At 41.0% G+C, this 21854-nt stretch overlaps 1 protein-coding gene across 8 annotated transcripts in view; it reads right to left on the bottom strand.

Annotated features, from left to right (window-relative positions):
* Positions 1–21854, bottom strand: part of PRRX1 (paired related homeobox 1) — a 144081-nt gene that overhangs the window by 54700 nt on the left and 67527 nt on the right. For 2 of the 8 annotated variants that reach the window (XM_051856116.2, XM_008264097.4), the window contains 3 exons: positions 19359–19540; positions 15193–15264; positions 4876–8174 (listed from right to left, as the gene is read on the bottom strand). In XM_051856116.2, coding sequence (XP_051712076.1) covers positions 15210–15264; positions 19359–19540 — 237 coding nt within the window. In that variant the 3' untranslated portion in view covers positions 4876–8174; positions 15193–15209. Of the gene's footprint in view, positions 1–4875; positions 8175–13981; positions 14382–15192; positions 15265–19358; positions 19541–21854 lie in introns of those variants that run through there. The other 6 variants (XM_051856117.2, XM_070076717.1, XM_051856115.2 and 3 more) reach the window with 4 other exon arrangements.

Raw genomic sequence — 21854 nt, 5'->3', positions numbered from 1 at the left:
TTCCCATGTCCCCCTCTTGCCTAAACCTACACTCTTGGTTTTGGGGAGGTAAGCTGAGATAACGTCATGGGAGTGGAGCCTCCATGATGACATTAGCTCCTTAAAGGAATGTAAAGAGACTAAAGTGTACTCTCTGCTGAGTGAGGCTACACCTAGTAGATGGCAGCCCCAGGGACAAATCCCTCCACAGACACTCAATCTGCTGGCCCCCCTGATCTGGGGCTTCCCAGGCTCCAGAACTGTGAGAAATAAACGTCTGTTGTTTAACCACCCTGACTGTAGTCAGTCCCTTGTTATAGCCCAAACTGATTAGGCCAAGGTATGGGCTTCATCACAGGGTCTAGGATCCCTGGTGCTGCTCTGAATGGAGCAGAACTTCTCTAGACTGGGTGAGATATTCTTCATACAGGCCTCTCTGCAGTTTTAACTAGTTTGGTAAGTTTCTGCTACCTGTAACAGGAAGAATCCTTATTAACAAACTTGTAATGTGAAGAAAATAGTCTATGAGCATTACTTCCATTTTTTAAAAAGCACTATTCTTATTTCAGCTTGCTAAATCAACCTACTTTCTCCAGCACTCTGGTAAAGTACATTCTTGGAAATCATTCATCCAGTGAACTTTCTTCTATTCCTAAGTACCTGGTCTACACTAGCATTTGAGTCTCTTAAGCTTTCCCTTCTCTCTTCAACAATTTTTCTTAATTCCAGGATAATAAACAAACCCAATTCTTTTTCTATTTCTCAAATAGCTTCTTTTTAAATAAAAATCATTTATTACTTATTTACTTAAGAGGGTGGGAGAGAGAGAGGGAGAGAAGGAACTCTCATCTATGGGTTCACTCTACAAATCTCCATGATAATTAGGGCTGGGCTAAGGCTGAAGCTGGGAGCTCGGAAGTCAATCCAGGTCTCCTGCATATGTAGCAGAAATAAAATTACTTAAGCCATCACTGCTACCTCCCAGGGTCTGCACCAGTGGGAAGATTGAGCCAGAAGCTGAAAGCTGCTATTAAGCCCTGGCTGTCTGATATCGGACATGAGGTCTAATTGCTAGTCTAAATACCTGTCCCTGCCGCCTCATCTTTTTAATTATTTCTTTTCATCTGCCTGTATGAGAAAGAGAGAGAGAGAAAGAAAGAAAGAGAGGGAGAGAGGTCTTCCATCTATTGTTTCACTCTCCAAATGCCAGGGCTGGATCAGGCTGAAGCCTGGAGACCAGAACTCCATCCAGTTTTCCCACATGGGTGGCAAGAGCTCAAGCACTCAAGCCATCACCTGCTGCCTTCCAGAGTGTAATAGCAGGAAGCTAGATTGAAAACCGCAAACTTCAACTGTAACTGGCATGCTGATATGGGATGTGGTGGTGTATCAGGCAGCAGCTTAATGTGTTGCACCTCAACACTCACACCTTACATCCTTTGAAAGACTTACATAGCCATCTACTTAACTGTAGATGTTCTTTAGAGTCCAATCTTCCTCCCTAGACTGGAGCTACTTCTCAAACCATTTATCAGAAATATTTGAGTTATAATGAACAGTCTCTCACCTGCAAGAACTTGCTCATTCTCTTCAAAGTGCCATCTTCTTAAAAGGTTAATCTTGGGCAGCCATTGCTGTGTAACAGGTTGGGCCACTGCCTGTGGTACCAGCAAAGCATATGGGTGGCAATTTGAGTCCTGGCTGCTTCACTTCTGATTCAATTCCCTGCTAATGTGTCTAGGAAACCAGTGGAAGATGGCCCAACTTAGGTTCCTGCACCCATGTGGGATACTCAGATGAAGCTTCTCTGTCCTGGCTTCTGCTTGGCCCAGCCCTGGCCATTGCGGCCATTTGGGGAGTGAACCGGTGAATGGAAGATCTCTTTCTTACCCTCTCTCTCTCTCTCTCTCTCTGTAACTCTGCCTTTCAAATAAATAAAAATAAATCTTTATTTTTTAAAAGATTAATCTTAAGCTTTATCTCCATCCTTAACATTTGTACCAAGTCTTACTTTCATGTCTTGACTTACAAGGTGCTGATATTTGGGTTTTCAGTTCAATAATACATCTAAAACTGCCATTATCTTCTGTACCTGGGTCTCTGCTGTTTCTGTCTTTGTCAGTTTTTCCAGTGTTTCATTCTCCTAATCACCAGGTTTCAAACCAGTATTATCTTGGACTCCATTCTCTTTTTCTTGTTATGAAGTCCTATTGATTCTTCTCTTGCAAGAAATTTTTTATTCATTATTTGGTTTTTTGTTTCCTCCTGCAGCAAAATCTTTCTTATCTGCTTCTAGTTCCTCTTCTTCACTAGTTTACCTTTCTTCTTACCAGAACAATCCTACCAAAACACCATTTTGATTATCTTTTTCCGTGGATATCCATGGCCTGAGAAAAGTCCAAACTTCTTTGACGTGAAATACACTGTAAGGTTGAGGCTTAACTGCAGTCTCCAGTATTTTCTTCCACTCTGCTGAAAAATAGACTTCTAGACAGGCATTTGCTGCAGTGGTTAATGAAGTAGGCATGAAGCAGGCAGGCATACAGGCTAAAATTGGTTAGATTTGTGAGCTGGAAGACCACGCCTTCACCACGCCCCTGTGTGACTTCACGCCCTACCTGATACCTTCGTCATGCCTCTGTGTGACCTTACACCCTACCTGATACCCCACCATGCCCCCATGTGACATCAGGCTCTACCTGACCATACCTGAGTGCCCACCTGCCCACAAGCCACTCCCCTGTGGAAAATATATAAAAAGGCAGGGAGTGTCTCAAAAGGCTCTCTGCCTCTGCTGTGCTGCCGGTGATAAGCGGTGGATAGCAGCTCGAGGTGCTTACTGCACGTGGCTCTGGCCTGCTCTCTGAGTGGTGTGGACGCTACTCCAGTTTCCAGACTTTCCCCTCTCTCCGACCTGAACTAAAGCTTCACTTTCCTAGATGCCTCTCGCACCAAATAAAAGCTTAAAATGTACCATGCTGCCTCGTTTATCTGTGCCGGTATTTAGAATTCTTCTCTAAATATTAGGCAAGAACCCTCTCGGGCTTATTAATATTGGGAATTTAGTAATAAGCCCGTGGTGAAATCGTAAGGCACTTCAAATTCCGGTAGCACATGTGGCACCCGCGAAACCATATCGAGGGAACTTCAAGGGACCACATTTTAGTGTAAAGTTTTAGGGGGTCTTTTCCAATTTCAGGCAGGCATACAGGTTAAAATTGATTAGGTTTGTGAGCTGGAAGACCACGCCTTCGCCATGCCCCTGTGTGACCTCATTCCCCTACCTGGTCGCACCTGGGTGCCCACCAGCCAATCAGGTTTACTAACCACTCCCCTCTGGAAGTGGGTTAAAAGCCTGGGACACGCTGTGTCCGAGGCTTCCCTTTTCCCTGGCCTCTTGCCAGGAGGGGGCTTGCTGTAGCCCTGCGCCTCCAGGGCGTGTGGCCTTCGGGCCACCTGCCCTAGGCTTCCTGGCCTAGACACTCCTCCACGTGGCTGGTTCCTGGTGCTCAGTATGAACCAATATTTACCTCTCTCTTAAATAAAGCTCTCACTCTTCTATGCATCTTTCTTACTAAATAAAGGCCTAAAAGGTATCGTGCTGCCTCGTTTATCTGTGCCAGTATTTAGAATTCTTCTCTAAATATTAGGCAAGAATGCTCTTGGGCTTATTAATATTGGGGGTTTAGTAATAAGCACATGGTGAATTCGTATGGCACCCCAAATCCTGGTAGCATATGTGGCATCCCAGATGGCGCTTCTGGGGAACTTTAAAGGGCCACATTTTTATATAAATTTTAGGGAGACATGTCCAATTTCAGTTAAGATTCCATTTAGAATGCATATGAGCATCCCATATTGGAGAACCTTTTTGAGTTCGGCTCTGCTTCTGAATCGGCTTCCTGCTAATTTGCACAATGGGCTCAAGTACTTGGGTCCCTGTCACTCTCATGGGAAACACTAAGTGATTTCCAAAGACCTGGTTACAGCCTGGCAAAGACTTAACTCTTGCAGGCATTTGACGAATGAACCAACCAGTAGATGAAGAAAGATACCTCTTTCTCTCTCTCTCTCTCTCTCTCTCTCTCTCTCCTCTCTCTCTCTGTCTCTGAAACATGAAAACTAAATAATTTTTTAAAAAAAGATAAGAGATTTTCCATTCCCCCAGGCCCACCTTGCCATTGCTCCCTGAATCCAAATTCCTCATTCCTGCATTCCTAGCATTACCCCTGCTCCTCTCCTCTTGTGTTTGAATGGTCATTCCTCCTCTTCACCTGGCCAAATCCTTGCTAATCCTACTCAAATCTCGGCCCAACCTTCCTCCCATTCTAACTCATGGTGAGTTTTCTTTCTCTTCTGGACTCCTGGCTGCTCTATCCATTCGATGCATTAACTGATTGTCTTCAACTGTTGTATACATTTGCTCATGTTAGACTTGGCTTTCAAACCGAATTTTAGTTGGTGTGAAAATGGAATCTGCATCTCACAATTTGTTTTCCTCTACTCTCATCATTGCCACACATACTATGCGTAAGAAATTTTATTTTGTTACTTATTTATTTCAAAATAAAAGCCTGTGTTTCACAGGTAATCTTTTTTCATATGTTATCTGATATTAACAATGCTAAAGATGAGGGGGAAAATGAGCTAAACTATAAAAGCTCCACTGTAGATTTACCCACTTTACCAATACATGTCCGCTGTTTATTTCTGACAATTGTCTTTATTTGTAAGGAACAATAAACTGTCTTTTTGTATAGAAATTAGGATCACTGTCAGATAAAAAGCAATTCTCTCGTTTAAGAACCCTTCTTACCTTCATTCTTCTGAATGCAACCTCAGATAATAACAGATGTTTCTGAAGTTCAAAGGCCAAAGAAAAAGCAGATCCAAATGTATCCTTCTTTCATTTTATTGAAAAGAAATTATTTCTATTCTAGCGCAAACAATGTATATTTTACATCATAAAGCAAGATATAATTTACATATTACATTTCTTATGAGATCTTTAAACCCTAAATGCCATTCCCTTTTTTGGTTAGGTCACTTCTTCTGGTTTAATTTAACCTGCCAAGTACACTACAGATCAGCATCATGTTTGAGGAGGGACTGGGGACAGAGACACAGTTCAAATGTACTCATCTGTATCTAGATGTGATGGTCAAGAACCAAGGATATGCCTTGAAGTTTGTGGCCCTGAGGCCCTCTCTGACAACAGGCTTGAGAGCCAGAGGCTACTCCTCCATATCACATATCAAACTCACACTTTAAAAAAATCGACAATAAGTGAATAAAACTGAAGAGTGCATTTACTACATATATATTTCTTGATCAAGTGCTTAGTTAATTGATGCTTGTGGTACTGGCTCACCAGTAAGGAGCATCCTTATGGATGATCAGCCCTAGTTAGCGGATGAGATTCTCAGATGGCTCTTGCCCAAGGCATTGGATGAACCTATCCAGTTTACCTACCATTTGGGTGCATGAATTCAGGCTTTTCTGTATGCCATGGTAAATGGATACCCAGATGAAGACCCTACTTCTCGCTACCCACCTTGTAAGAGTGCCCCCTTCTTGGCCAAATCTTTTCATGTGTAATTTCTGTTCTCTGAAAATAACCCAAAGCTTTCAGCTGTTTATCCCATACTCCAAACGCCCAGAGTTGACCCATTTCTTGGATTGCACTCCTTCAGAATCAAAGAAAGTTTCCTTCTGTTAGGATATGCTGTTCTTTTGAAACTCGATGATCCACAGCAATTTATTGGATAAAAGAATGAGTCAAGGGACTCTTATAGTGAAGCAAGTAATGCGAGTTGTTCAGCCAGACTCCATGAACAATTCAGTAAGAAATGTTTTAATAGTGGACTAAAAGAAGAGGAAATCAGTTGGTGAAAGCAAAATGCATATTATGGTTTTCCTTCTTATTAAAGAAGCAACAAGTCAATACTTGATATACATTTTCAGATTGGTGGTTGTTAGACTTCAGAATGCATCACCTTAGCTCAATCAGATATGCCAAGGGAAATACAGATGTGTGCTGAAAGTGCATCTTAAACACAACTTTTCTTGCCTGTCACTCATAGTACAAAAGTGGGCATAACTGACCAAAATCAATCTAAAGGTTTTTCATCAGTGCTGACTAAAATTATTACAACCAAGCTGGCCAAGATGAGAAGAGAAGTTAAAAATATATGTGTATTCTGTGTGTCTTAAATTATTCTTTGGTCAAATGATGTGATTTTGAGAGATGTGAAAATATAAAATCATTTCTCATTTCCAAATACAAGGTTATAAGTATGTGTAGCAAGGTAGCATTTCCTTGCTAGAAGACAAGGCTTCCAGGACTCATTTAATTCCATTAACATGATACAGTTTTATCATTCCTTTCCTCCCACGGCTGCAAAGTGCTGGAAATACAGAGAATACAGGAAAGAATGAAGGAACAAGTGAGCAGAGCCTCACAACACCCCTGTGAGGTAGGTAAGTACTGTTTAAAAACCCATTTTACAAACAGGCAAACTGAGGCACAGCATGGTAATGTGGTTTGGTCAAATCCACCTGGCAAGTTGCAAAAGCATGGCTGGGAACAAACAGAAAGAGATAAAGGAAGATCAGTCCTGGTTCCCAGCCCTAGATGCTAAACTTTATTTCAAAATATTCAAAGGTAAAAATAACCCATGATCTCCTTTGACATTTTTGGAATCTTGACAATTCTTTAAGTATTATACTTAAATATGTCTCTTTCATACTACTGCTGATTGGAGGAAGGACAGATGACTACACGGCTTTCCTTCCAAGTGTAATTCCCAGGGTAGATCAGAATACGTCAGCGTTCCACCAGAGCACAGTCTCTAAGTTTAAGGACACTTTCAGAGCCTCACATAAGTTCTAATTCATTTAAAGCCCTAATATGAAAACGAGATATTGTCAAAGAACTGTCCTATCAGTTGCTCGGTGGTCTTAAGAAGAAGAAGTTTGTGTAGAAAAAGAAAAGAAGAAAAATCCCTAATCAATGTCTCATCAATGCAGAGATGAGGACAGTAGTGATGGTGTGAACTTTGCTCTTTGTAGTGTTTGAGAAACTGCAAACTCATGCTTGCAATATTTTATATATATATATAAAATATATAAATATATACAGTATATATATAAGTGTGCATCTGACTATCCTTAAGGCACTGAAGATATGTAGGCCATGCCTTTCTCAAATCAGTTTTTGTTTTCCTAGAGAAATTTCTCTTCCTCTGTCAAGTGAAAAATATTTCTTCTCTCAGATAGCCAGTGACAGCAAGTTATTCAAACACTGGAATTATCTTTAACTTAAGATGGCTGTTCGAATAAGCGTGAGGAGTAGTGTTGATGGTGACAATTAGAATCTATAGCTTAGAGCTTAAATCTAGAGCTTAGATCTAGAGCTAACCAGACACAGCCAATCACATTGGATCAGACAGGCCTATGACCAGATGTTATACACAATTTCCTTTTCCCCAGTAACTGATGGAAAAACCTTCCCATGACCAACAGATATGGAGACAATGAGAAAGGGAATCGTGTCTGGCAAAGATATTTCAGAAAAACTTAGGCTTTGCAAAAGCTCTTAGAGCTTCCAAAGAACTGGGAAGACGACAGAATAAGGCACTGAGGTTCAAACAGGTGAAGAAGATTGCAGGCAACGATTCTGCAGTCAGATACATATGGTTTCTTTGGCTGCTGTAGACTTTTTTTTTTAAACTTCATACAATCATGGGAGTGGGTGGGCTGAGTCTAACTGAAGAAGCTCAGAATATATTAAGCAAAGCATGAATAGAAAGAAAAACAAAATAAACACACACAGAAACAAGTGGTGGTGGTATCCCAGAGGGAGGAGGAACATTTGTTAACTAATTTTCATTTTGCTCCTCTCCTGCTTTTCTCTGCCATGGTCCCAATATTTAGTTCTGTTTTTTATTTGTTTTTACTTTTTTTTTTTTTCCAGCAGATGAAGAAATGACAGAGCAGGATAGGTGTCTTATGGTTTTTGATTTCTTCTTAGGCCTGTTTAATTAATTTTTATTCCTCAGTTGACTGTTGGCACCTGGTTCCTCTGTAAACTATATTCCTTGGCCTTCAGTCTCAGGTTGGCAATGCTGTTGGCCATGTTGATGCCCTGTGCAGGGCTATTGTTGGCACATGTGGCAGAATAAGTAGCCATGGCGCTGTAGGGACAAAGGAGAGAGCAGGGAGAATAACAGGCATTAGTTTCACGAAGCTGCATGTCCATGCCCCAGATGGATATACTCTCACGATGGGGGCAGGCAAGGGAGGGTGGGTTGAACTAGATGACCTCTGTGGTCCCTTACAGCCCCAGCTTTCCATTAATCTAAGGCATTTGGAGAAGGGTGGCCATGTTTTGAAGGGCAGGGTAAAGCAGAGGAGACTGAGACAAGGGGAGAGAGAAAGAGAGATTTGCTGTGTTGGATACAGTGAGTAATGATTTATTTCTGGGGTGAGAGGAGAAAGTTGCTCAAGTTGAATGGCAGGTGTTTAATCAGCTGACTAATTAAAACATTACTTAATCTTTCTTCCTGCCCACATGGCCAGCCTGTGGGGGCAGTGAGAAGAGAAGCAGGCATTTAAAAACAAACTAAAGAGAATTTTGTTCTTCATTCTAGGCAGCTGATCTTCTCATAGATTTTAATGAACAAATACCATAAAGAACAGTGTGCTTGGAGAATAGGTTAAGCAACCCAAGATAGTGTCTCTGCCATTCTTGCTTCACTGGTTGCTGGTACCAAGCACTGCCGAGTCAAAAGGTTTCTATCCCAATTGTCTTGATTTTGTACCCTCTCCTCAAAAGCACTTGAGTAACACACACTACCCTTGGGTTGGTTATTTTGGAAATATTTCAGTCTCATAGATAAATTTTCAATGGCTCCAGTTTAAGCATTTCTGACCTAAGTAACTGTTTCCACTGTCCTTAATGGCTAAGAAACACCTGAAGTTGTTTTTCATTATCAGAGATTATAATTAAGACCTAGGAACACCAGAAAATTGGGCAGAAATTTGTCATTGGTGGGTTTCTGTTTATTGCATCTATGTATCTCTTTTAAAGAAATGGTTTTGTAGACTTAGATGCAAATTATCTTTTATACTAAACAGTTAAAAAGGCATTCAATTTAAATGAAAATGTTTCTAGTTGTTTCTAAGATTAGCAAATTCCCTTCCAATTGAGGGCTGGACCAAGATAGAATTATAAATGGAATGACATGTGCTCTTCTGTTGTCTGCATTCCAATGGACTTTTGTCAGCCACACAGGAGTTTGTGTTTCTGGGGATCAAGTGACAAGATCAGAAAGAGAAAACTAAAGCTACTCTACAAATAGATAGAATATATCACTGGTGCTTATTTGGAACACCATATAGTCAAGGCTCATAAAACCTATTTTAACTCAATTACTAGCAATTGACCCAGGAAAATTAACTTAGAGAAATGTGATTAGTCCCAGATCACTCAGTCCTTCCAGAAATATGTATCTTCAGTTTAAATCTTTATAGCAGTGATATACGTGTGTGGGTGAGTGATGTGTGCATGTGTATGTGTGTTCTCATAGAAGGAGAAAGACTCAGAAGTTAAAAATAAAAGGATCATACTTTCCTCTATTTCATTTTTTCCTGATTCACCCTTATTCATCATTTCTGAGTAAACAATCATCATCCAGACAAGCTTCAGTTCTTTTTTAGTACCGTGTATATTTGATTTTAGCACCTAATTCAATTTTACTTAATAATCTGTTTAGTACATCTCAGTGTGCTCAACTATAAGTTCCACATCTGCCTTGTTCACAACTGTATCAGCAAGAAGAGCTGCCACCATACCCAGCACAAATTTGTATTCATGAAGTATTAAACAAATAGACAAGTAACTGAGAACTAACTATATATAGTGTGGTTAAATTGATTCCAGCTCAATGGTACTGATCTCTATCATCCTGTTTGAGTAATAATTTCTTTAAAACTCTGATGAATATGCTTTGATTCTTAAAAAATTAATCCTTCCACTAATTATGATATCTTAATAGAAAGTACAAAGTCAAGAGGACATGACAAAAGAGGGGTGAATGATTTCATATTCTTGGTTCCATCAAAACTATTTATTCATAGGGCTGGCATTGTCGCACAGCAGATTAAGCTGCTGCCTGCTATGCCAGCATCACCCTCCAATTCAAGCCTGGCTGCTCCATTTAAGACCCAGCTCCCAGCTAATGTGCCTGGGAAAGCAGCAGCAGATGGCCGAAGTCCTTGGACCCCTGCCACCATCAAGGAGATCCAGCAGGAGGTGCAGGCTCCTAGTCAGCCTGGACCAGCCCTGACCATTGTGACCACTTGGGGAGTGCACTAGTGGATAGAAAATGTCTCTCTGAGTCTCTCCCTCTCACTCAGTAACTCTGTCTTTCAAATAAATAAAAATATATCTTTTTAAAAATACCTCTTCATAGTAGAAAGTGAACAAATGCTAGCACAGTTTATACAATAGACTATAACTTCAGCATTTGTCCACAGTTAGGGTACATTTAACTTAGGAGTCGGATATATGACCAGAACAACCCAGAACAAGGGAACAAATTCGTTTACGTGTACAAAGAAATGTCCTTTGTTTTCAAAGCCCAAATGTTTATCATAATTTAGTTCCTAAATAAAACGCATATTTCCATTCAATATCCTACCAGAGCACAAAATGTAAAAATCTATGCTTAGGAAATTTCTATGATAAACCAAATATCTATTGTTTTAAAAGACAGCTGAGGCCGGCACTGCAGCTCACTAGGCTAATCCTCTGCCTGTGGCACTGGTACCCCAGGTTCTAGTCCCAGTCAGGGCGCCGGATTCTTTCCAGGTTGCTCTTCTTCCAGTCCAGCTCTCTGCTGTGGCCCAGGAAGGCAGTGGAGGATGGCCCAAGTGCTTGGGCCCTGCACCCACAGGGGAGACCAGGAGGAAGCACCTGGCTCCTGGCTTTGGATCGGCGCGGCAGCGCGCCGGCCATAGCGGCCATTTGGGGGGTGAACCAACGGAAGCAAGACCTTTCTCTCTGTCTCTCTCTCTCTCTCTCTCTCTCTCACTGTCTAACTTTGCCTGTCAAAAAAAAAAAAAAAAAAAAAAAAGACAGCTGAATTTGGGATAGGTACCTAAGTTATATACTAACATATTAACCAAATCATCCTCTCCCAAACAGGTTTCTGTGAAACAAGTCCTAAAAATGCTACATGTAAAGTGTCAACTTAAAGACATAGGAAAGAAGCTGAAATTCTAAGTATCTGTTTTATGTGTTAAAGACTTAGAATAAAATGAATGACTTCTGAGGCCGGCGCCATGGCACAGTAGGTTAATCTTTCAACTGCAGTGCTGGTAATCCCATATGAGTGCCAGTTCGAGGCCTGGCTGCTCCACTTCCAATCCAGCTCTCTGCTGTGGCCTGGGAAAGCAGTGGAAGATGGCCCAAGTTCTTGGGCCCCTGCACTAATGTGGGAGACCCGGAAGACACTCCTGGCTCCAGGCTTCGGATCAGCCCAGCTCCGGCCGTTGCAGCCATTTGGGAAGTGAACCAGCAGATGGAAGACCTTTCTCTTTCTCTCTCTCTCCTTCTCACTGCCTGTAGCTCTACCTCTCAAATAAATAAATAAATTCTTTTTTAAAAAAATGAATGACTTCTGAAAACAGAAGTCTAAAACTTCATAAACAGAACACACACAAAAAAATTACCTGATGGTATATTGTAGGTTACCAAGGAGCACAGCACTTAAGTACTTGGACTAATTTTCTGAGGAATGTGTTTTCTGTCTTTCAAGATGCTGGACAGGGAGAGTCCTATTTAATAGAAATTAACCATTTTTCCCACTAATTAAAATGTGTCTGATTTCTTTAGCAGACAATGAGAATTGAGATCTTGGAGGATTTTTTTTTTTTTTTTTTTTTTTTTTTTTTTACAGGCAGAGTGGACAGTGAGAGAGAGAGAAAGAGAGAAAGGTCTTCCTTTTGCCGTTGGTTCACCCTCCAATGGCCGCCACGGCCGGCGCGCTGCAGCCAGCGCACCATGTTGATCCGAAGCCAGGAGCCAGGTGCTTCTCCTGGTCTCCCATGGGGTGCAGGGCCCAAGCACTTGGGCCATCCTCCACTGCACTCCCAGGCCACAGCAGAGAGCTGGCCTGGAAGAGGGGCAACCGGGACAGAATCTGGCGCCCCGACCAGGACTAGAACCCGGTGTGCCGGTGCCACCAGGCGGAGGATTAGCCTATTGAGCCATGGCGCCGGCCTTTTTTTTTTTTTTTTTTTTTTGGAGGATTGTTTTAATTTATTGAAGATGCTGGGATTGTTTTCCACAAATGTCTACTAGAGTAGTGATTTGTTCATTTCTGCCATAATTACATCGTAAGTTTCTGACTTTATCATCTGCTAGTCTAACCTGAGGACTTATAATGGTAACACATTCTTTGAAAATGTTGTTTGTCTCTCTAATACACTCCTGACAATCACATCCCAAATGAGATAAATATTGATCACTTTTCTGACTCAAAAACAAATCACTGGAATTAGAATCCTACATTGCTCAGGAGTTTGGATATTCTGCAGAACATTTTTCACTTTTATGCAGCCTGTGTTTCTGTAGTAGAGAACAGTTCTTTTGTCCAATTATAAGGTGGGGGCTGTTGTAGGAACACCATTGTATTAGTGATTCTGTGACAAAGCCCTTAATGAAGTGGAATGTGAGAATAAATAAGGCAGTTAATCTTAACGAATGAATTCTTCAATTCCCTAGGAGCACAGTAAGTGATAATATGTTTACTTTATAAATATTTACAATAGCTATAAACTTTCCAAAATTGATCTTATTCCAGAATTTCACAGCCATAAGATACAGGATAAAAGAATAGAGATCATCTTAATTCACTGCCTCCTAAGAAACATTTAGAATATATAATCCTACAAATGAGGATTCCAGGGACAGTTGTGCATAAACTAAGGATTGCAAGCACTTTTTTCTTTCAGCAGTTTGACATGGTATAGTTTTTCAACTTAGCTGAATGTGCCACACAGACAAGCACTGAACAATCTTCCGACATACCAGTGACAAGCAAGACTTGCTACAGGTCAAAAAAGGCAGAATTAATGAGTGAGTACTCCAAGAGTAGCTTAGTCATGCTTTAAAAATGGCATTAGCAATAAGATGCAGAGGACTTTCTTACTAAAGTGACAACAGATGCAAGAGAGCCTTGAACGGCTGCCAATCTGAAAGACTGCTCATGACCACCTGTTTTCCATGTCATGGAAACTTCTACAGCTCTGTTTCAGGAAAAGGAGAAACTTGAAATGTTTTCTCACAAGGCGAAAACCAATGAGGGTAATTAGGTATTTTCAATCAAATTACAAGGCTGTTCAGACCCTGTAAAATGACCACTTCTTTCTATATAGTGTTAAGATTCCCGGGTTAAAAAGGCATGATTGAAACCAAATGATCCATATAGATTAAACACATGATAGCAACCAAGAGTCTGCTTATCAACAACCAGAGATTCTGCCTGTGGCTCTTGCTTTCTGAATAAGAACCATTTATTCCTGTAAGCAGGGTGCTGGCATGAGCTGAGTCCTAGGATTGGGTTCACAGGAGTTGATTAAAGCACCATTTGTATCTAGTTTTTCAGTAAAGTTGTTTTGTATCCGTGACCAAGAAACTACATTGCCAAACAAAATGCATTGAGAAATTAGAGATGAAAATGAAATGTTTATATCCCATTGATTGACTCAGCAAAGTCTGCTCTGGGACTTCCACAGAGCTTGGAATTAAGCAAGTTTGAAATTTTTCCATCGCCTTATTTGGAGATTCCTAGCAGATGCCGCCTAACCACAGACAGCACAATGCTAATCACCAGCAGAATTAGAGTAGTTTTCAGGGCAGACAAATCATTTTTGATCAACTCAACCTACCCTGAAAGGTTTTCATGAGGAAAAATGACTGCCAAACACCAAAGTGTAGAAAATACTATTCATGGTATAATTTTCAAGTTAAGAAACTTACAGACATCTGTCCTCTGCTCTCTAATCACCCACAGTGTAAGTCCTGCGAATCACAAAACAATGGGGGATGGCTTGGGGGAAAATAAAATGCCACTTGACTTAATTTTTAGTCCTAACTTTGATTTCTACTTGGCCTTTTTGAACAAATGATGAAAGCTCTTTAACATTTCACCCCAAAGGCAAATCTGTCAGCCCAAGAAGTCTGTGAGATTTCCCGAAATCCTGGGGTTTCACCAGCTCAAGAGATTGTCAGTGCTGTAGAGCTTGTGGTTTGGAGAGTCTGTGATGCGTGAATCTTGGAAACCATCTCTTGGTTTGTTTGTCAGGGCAAGAACATAGAGGTATACTTGCTTCATCTAAGGGAATTCAAAAACATTTTTCCTAGAAGAATTTGCTTTTAAAGTGGGGTTCCATAAGTTCTTTGGAAGTGATCTTGTGTGATTTAAATAATCATATATAACTTCTGTTTTTGAAATTCAGATCATGGCTTTTAAAGTATATCGAGTTCTTACTGTGGACACACCTGGACCACATACTACCAGTAAACCTTCAGTTTGCATTACATGTTCAGCGATTCTCTGCAATGTTTAGCTTTACTCTCTAGAAATATTCTTAAATATAAAACCTCTTGCATCCTTCCCGTTGTTGAAAGAATTTTTTAAATACATATTGCTTTCCTTCCGAAGATCCCTGTGACACATCTGCAAGCTACTGCTTGCTCAATGATCCCACTGGTCTGAAGACCATCAGGACACAGGACAAGAACAGAGTTTCCTCTGACCTATCCCATATCCTACAGTCATCTAAAACCTCACTACTCAAAGTGTACACTGCTGCCGAACATCGACAGCATCAGTATTATCAGGGAGCAAGTTAGATGCAGAATCCCAGCCCACCCTAGGCCTAGTGAATCGGAATCTGCTGGGTGACAACAACTGCAAGCGACTCCCATATGCAACAATCTTGGATGAGTCCCACTCCAGCGTAACACACTGCCCCTAATTTTATGGACACACTTTCTTGCAGCTCTGGTTTCCAGTAGGATTCCCCACTCAAGGACCTCACTGCTTACATTTCTAGAACTGCAACCCCCACTTTCTTAAACACACTTAATTCCCACTTAAACCCTACCCCCAGCAGCCACCCTTTTCCCTCTGACAAGTTTACCTTTTCAGTGTCTTCCGTTAGAATCCGTTATGAAGCCCCTCGTGTAAACAACATCTTGGGAGGGACGAGGATCTATTTTTGAAAGCGTGAAAGGGAGAAATGAGCCAAATGCGTTCAGCAGAAGTCAGGCAGCACCATGACCGCGATCAAATGAGGTGGGGGAGGAGGAGGTTGGGGGAGGGGCGATGCAGACAAGGATGGTGGTCTCTCTTTCTCTTGCCACTAGCTTTCTTTGAAGTCCAGCCCTCCCTCTGAAAGTGGCACTCCAGACCAACACTGCAGAGCCAGGCCATTTGCTATCTGCCTCTCATAGGAAAGGGGGATTCTGAGAAAGATTTCTTGGCTACTTCATGTCCAAGAACAATCAACAATGCAACACTTGATAAGTGCTACCCAAGAGGCAAAACATTACAAGATTAGTGATTCACAGTTTGCCCCAGGAAAATAGTTCTGTGCTAACCTGTGGGTTTGTGTCCAAAACAAGCTTCCTTCAACAGGACAAAGGAAGATAAAAAAGACACCTGTAGAGGTGGGCATTGTGGCCCAGTGAGTTCAGATGCTGCTTAGGGAGCTTGCATCCTATATTGGGATGCCTGGGTCAAGTCCTGCCTCTGCTTCTGATTCAGCTTCCTGTTAATGTTCCTGGGAGGCAGCAAATGATGGCCAATATACTTGGGTTCCTTCCACTTATGTGGGAGACCCAGTGGAGTTCCTGACTCCTGACTGATCTGGTCCAGACTCAGCTGTTGCAGGCATTTGGGGAATGCACCAGCAAATGGAAGACCTCTTTATTTATCTCTCTCTCTCTTTCTTCCTTTCTGTCATTCTACCTTTCAAATAAATGTAAATATTTTTTAAAAGAAGGAAGTAGTGTCCATGTTAGGGAATGCTTTGCTCCCTCTGGTGAGTCAGTTGCCTACCTAACATCATCATCTCTAACATGGTCAAGGAGGGAATGAAGGAGGCCACAATGTGCTATAATTACAGTGAACCACATGATCCAGTTTGCTAGGGACAATCTTGGTTTATACCTGTTATACTAGCATAATAATTAATATCACTTCCCTTTCACTTTCAAAAATGTCCCAGTATAGATATAAATAGTACAGTCACAACTCTGGATATAAAGACATCCAGAAAAAATGTATGGGCTCTGTCCCACCCATAATTCTAACCATATGCAAATAACTGCTTTTGAGCCCAAGCGTCCCCCTTTCTCCTTTCAAGAGAGAGCTGTGAAGTCAGCAGACTGCCCTCTGCTCACTGTCCTTCAACTACCCAAGTATGGGTCACCCAAATGGGATGCCCGGACACCCTAAATTTTGGACCTCAGCTGAGGCACACACCATTGATCTGAGACAGACCTTCAGTCACAAAGAGAGCCTCGATCCTTTTCAAGTCTTACACTTTTTCTACTTCCATTACAATGCAATGTTTGCTTTTAATAAAAATATACAATCATGTGTCCTAACATGTTGGAGAGAAGCAAGGATCACAAACACAAGGTCTAACTCTGCCTCCTGAAGCCTTAAACTTGGGCAAGTGATCAGTGTCCTCTTCTTTGGAACTGGAACGGGGCAGAGCTATCACACAAGAGTGATCCGAGGATTAACCAAGACAAATGCCTTTTAATGAATGTCACATGTGAAATAACTAACTTCACACAACAGTACAACACGAATAGTGAGTGGGTTTCCATAGTACAAAGGTCTATTGTCTCCTTGCTTTTCATGATTTGTTTTCTCTTACATTTCCTTAACAATATTTATATTTCCTACCAAAAATCATGATGTATTTTGATCCTAAACATAGCAGAAAAGTCTCCAAGTAACAGTATCACTTTTTATCACTTTTAGAAATTAACCAAAATATAAACACTTCAGTCAACACTAAGTCCAAAAATATTTTTGATTAAATTATTGCGTTAGACCATCATATTTCTGCTTATATTTGGAGATTAATTTATTCTTCATACAGAATATGAACAATCAGAGTCTAAGATAGTGTTTTAATTAGTTTTTACAATCTCTGTATCTAAGAGAGCAATGATATAAAAAGCATACCATGAAATGAGTCAAAGGTACTAGGTTATATGATTTTAAGTGAAAAGAGCAGAATACAAAACAATATGTACACTAAAACTACACTTATGTAAAATATTGAACTCTAACCACAAAAGTAAACAAACTAGTTATAACAAGATGATAGAATTATGGGTGTTTTTGAAAATGCATCTAGTATTCCTATATATTCTTTTTCCATTAAAATAGAGTACTTCCCAAAAAAGGCACACTTAAATTGCTAGCTTCAGTTAGATGTCCATATACAAAATACATGATGTAGACACTGAGGCTTAAGCTGAGGTTCAGGTAATCTAACCTGATAACCTGATTAACTTGGGAAGAATTTCATTTCCATTCAAGCAGTGTGCTCTGCTCAGTCTCTCACTGGTAAAGACCACATGGCAGCCATCTGGACTCTTTATAGCTAGTGTGAAAATTTCCTAACAAGGACCCATGTAGAAAAAGGAGCACTATTTCCTGGTCATGATAAAACTCCAACCAGACATCTTAAAACATGAGGCTTTGAGCTACTCATCTATTTCACAAGCCCTTTGCTGACTGTATGGATGACCAAAATTTATAAAAGAAACAAAGCAACCTCCCAGCTATTTAAACTATCAAAGAATATGTGACTTAACAATGTTCTTCAAAATATGGCTTTAGTAAGTCTTAATGGGAGAGGAGTTTAAATTTTAAACACAATGCACAGATCTATCTAATCTTTCAAAATCAGTAAGATACCATATCTAAGATGAATGGAAGCCCAGAATAGGATTTTCCTATACATGGTGTCTCTGTGTACTAAGACAAAAGAAATTCAAGTTAATTCCACCCTAGGGAATAAAAAAAAAAATCCCCAAAGGCATTTTTAGAGTTTGTCTCAAAGAAATGATTTGGAACAGAAAGAACATTAGATATACTATCAACCTTTGAGAAGTATTTGCATTTCACAAATGTGCCATTTCCCATCAGGAATTCAGCTTTGGTTGAGACACAGTCACCTATAACTAGTTACAAACCTCTCCTTAGTTAATCTAAACAGTGAAAAGGTCAACCAAAGCATAATGAATGCATTTGTGAATACAAAAATCAGCCAGAGAGAACATATAGCTCTGGCATGGTTTCTAAGAGTGCTCAGGTTCAAGTTCAAAGAAAGGCACTCTAGACTGATCACAATGTATCAGGCACTTGTTTCTCTGCTTCCTTTCTAATCTTAACCTATATTTTCTGGACAGCATAATAAACAGAGGTTAAAAGCCTCTCTGTGAGATTGAAGTAGTACTCTGTTAACTTTGTTCCAACCTTTTCACCTTGTTAATATAAAAGTTTGGTGTGTTTTATACATTCTGATTTTATTTAAAAGAAACACGCCCCCACACACATGCATACATGAGCACATGTACATGCATGAGCGTGCACATATGCACACACACACATACACACACATACACAATGATCTCCAAAGAAAACTTTAGTCAAGAAGAAAAGAATTCACAATAGAAAAAGAAGACATTTGGAATCAAGAAATCCCAAGCTACGGGCAAAGAGCTGTGGCCATGAAAGCAGCCAGAATGAACTTGCGAATTACTTCTTTTTTTCTCTCTGTCTCTCTCCCTCCTTCCCTTCCTCCTTTCCATGTTTCCATCCTTCTTTTCTTTTCACCTGAAATCATTTTTACTGTGAACTGCTTTCGGCTCTATACTTGGAGCCTTACAAGTATCCCTACATGAACATAATAAAACAAATCTATCTTAAATTTGGAAGCGGAATAAAGTTTTGTTCCAGAAAGGTTGCAAGAGGGACACTGGGTATAGCTTAATGATCTTTTCTTTTAGATTCTTCCCCATCTTTGAAACCTTTGCAAGAGTTCCTGAGTCCGAGAGGAGATTGCTGATGGCCTGCCCCTCTCTCTTCTGCCCCAAACCCTGCTCCTGGGGCAACTAGTAATCTGCTGTGAAAAATTGGGGATGTCAGCAAGTTGAATGTCTCTGAAGAGGTCAACCCAGTAAGAAATGTCAGCCAGCTGCACAAACAGCTTTGAACAAGACTGACCGCTGAGAAACATGTGGAAGTGGAGCAAGGGAGAGTGGGCCAGTCATTCACCTGTACGGAGAAGCTGTCCCCCAGGAGAGATAGTCGGTGGGCCTTGGAGCAGGACGAGGTACGATGGGCTGCTCCACAGCAGTCACATCTCCTGAGTAGGATTTGAGGAGGGAAGCATTTTTATTGGCCAGCATGGCTCTCTCATTCCTGCGGAACTTGGCTCTTCGGTTCTGAAACCACACCTGGAAGATCATTGGGAGGAGATAAGGGCACGAGGAAGGAGAAGAAAAAAAGTGGTTACATAAATGTGATTCTGGTTGTTTTTACTATTTAATGTCTTTCCATGGAAGATATAAAATGGTTTGGAATTCTTCCTAGAAAGTAGAAACACCATACTGCTTCCTCCGTGGGTCATGCTCTAGAGCTAGAAGAGTTAAACTATTATAATTGCACCATGAAATACTTCCAGCAATCAAGACCTTAAGATGGCATCTGTGAGTAAACCATGGGACAGCAAAATACAGGTTATAAGCCCTCCTGTAATTGTAATCATGAAAAAAGAAATCTCATCAGACTTCCACCACAGATACAATGACTTCTAAAAGCTCTTTCAAAATTCTTCAAAACATGAACACTTCATGTGCTTTTATAATGCTGAGCAGATATCTAAATAAAATTCTGCATTTCCCCAAAAGTAGACCATCCAATAAGATTTAAAAAGAAACTGTTTTATTTGGGAAATGCAAGAAACACCAGTAAGGGTTAAGGAAATAATTTAGAAGAAAATGCAACTGCTAAAGTGTATGCTATGAAACAGTTGCCTCTCTGTTGGCTCAATCCTGCAGGAACTACAAACACTAAGACTGATGCAGTATATATGATTCTGAGTCTTCTCTCCTCAGGGTGAGAGTGCTGGGTAGTTGTACCCTGGCCTCTCCCAATCATGGGTATTAACACTCCAACACTTCTGGAAATGCTAAACACAAGCAGGGCCATCTCTTGGAGTTATAGAAAGAAACTTCTAGCAGAGCAATGCAGATCCTAAAGGCTGGAAGCTGACTGAGCTGCATGCTGTATGTACCAGGGAATCGGACAGCACTGACAGTATCTACTACTGCCAGTATTACTACATCTGTCATTATTAAATGCCACAAGGGACATAAACTGACACAGGCACACCACATACACGACTTCTAGTTATCACAACAATGCCACATAGAAGATTTTATTACTTCTATTTCAGAGTTGAGGGGACAGTTTCAATGAGATTGGTTAATCTGCTGATGTGCACACAAATAAAGCTGAGGTTTTGAACTTAAGGACACCAACTCATGATCAACTCTTCCAGTCTGTGGAGGAATTATATCCATTTATTTACTCATTCAAAAAAAGCTTTACAAAGTGCCTGCTGTAGTCCAGGCCCAAAACTAAAAGCTGGCAAGAGAGAGGTCAGAAAGATTGAATCTCTGCTTTTAAGCAGCACACGATCTACTAAAGGAAGACACACACATCTGAAAAAATGCAAAACAAGTATTTTAGCTGCAACTAGGAAAATGTATGACAAAGTGTGGGAGAATTCTATAGTAGAGATGCCTGCAGGGACCTAGGAAGCAGCATTCACATGAAGCAGCACATGATGGGTGCCCTGTGGGGTGGTGCAGCATAAAGGGCCTGGTGGAAATTGGCAAAGTTCTTCCCTGGTTTCTTATACACAGAGCTCTTCAGTTTCCAATGTGCCCTCCACATTGCTGTTGGAGTTGTCATTTTAAATGTGGATATAATTGGAGCTGGTGCTGTGGTGGAGATGGTAAGGCCACTGCCTGCAATGCTGGCATCCCATATGGGCACTAGTTCAAGTCCCGGCTGCTCCACTTCCCATCCAGCTCTCTGCTATGGACCGGGAAAGCAGTAGAAGATGGCCCAAGTCCTTGGGCCCCTGCACTCACGTGGGAGACCCGGAAGACGCTCCTGGCTCCAGACTTCAGATGGGCTCACTCTGGCCATTGCGGCCAACTGGGGAGTTAACCAGCAGATGGAAGACTTCTCTCTCGCTCTCTCACTCTCTCGCTCTCTCTCTGCCTCTCCTTCTCTCTGTTTGTAACTCTGACTTCCAAATAAATAAATTTTTAAATGTGGATATAGTCGCATCAGTGCCCTGACTTACCTTCTGAGGTTTCCTCATTCCTCAGAGAATAAAACCAAAATTTCTTACCACAGAGAGAACACTGTTCAGGAATTAGCTCCAACCCCGTGCACTGGCTCTCTATCATTCCATCTCCTAACCTAGGCTCAAGACTACCTGAAGACTCCCAAATGTGTCAAGCTATTTCCTGTGTATATTCACACCAGGAGTTCCTTTTGCCCATGACACTCTCCCCTTCTCTCTCCAAGGGCCAAAGACCATATACACTTTAAGATTCAACTCTAACATCACCTCTGTGCAGAACATGATTGACTTAAAGGTATAACAGAGTTGGATAAAAATACTGGCTACTTCACTTATTGATCTGCTCCTTCATCCCTCAGTCAATTAGAGATAATAATACCCATCTCCCA

Source organism: Oryctolagus cuniculus, chromosome 7 (assembly GCF_964237555.1).
Source record: "Oryctolagus cuniculus chromosome 7, mOryCun1.1, whole genome shotgun sequence".
NCBI lineage: Eukaryota > Metazoa > Chordata > Mammalia > Lagomorpha > Leporidae > Oryctolagus > Oryctolagus cuniculus.
This window is presented reverse-complemented; position numbering and strand designations above follow the sequence as displayed.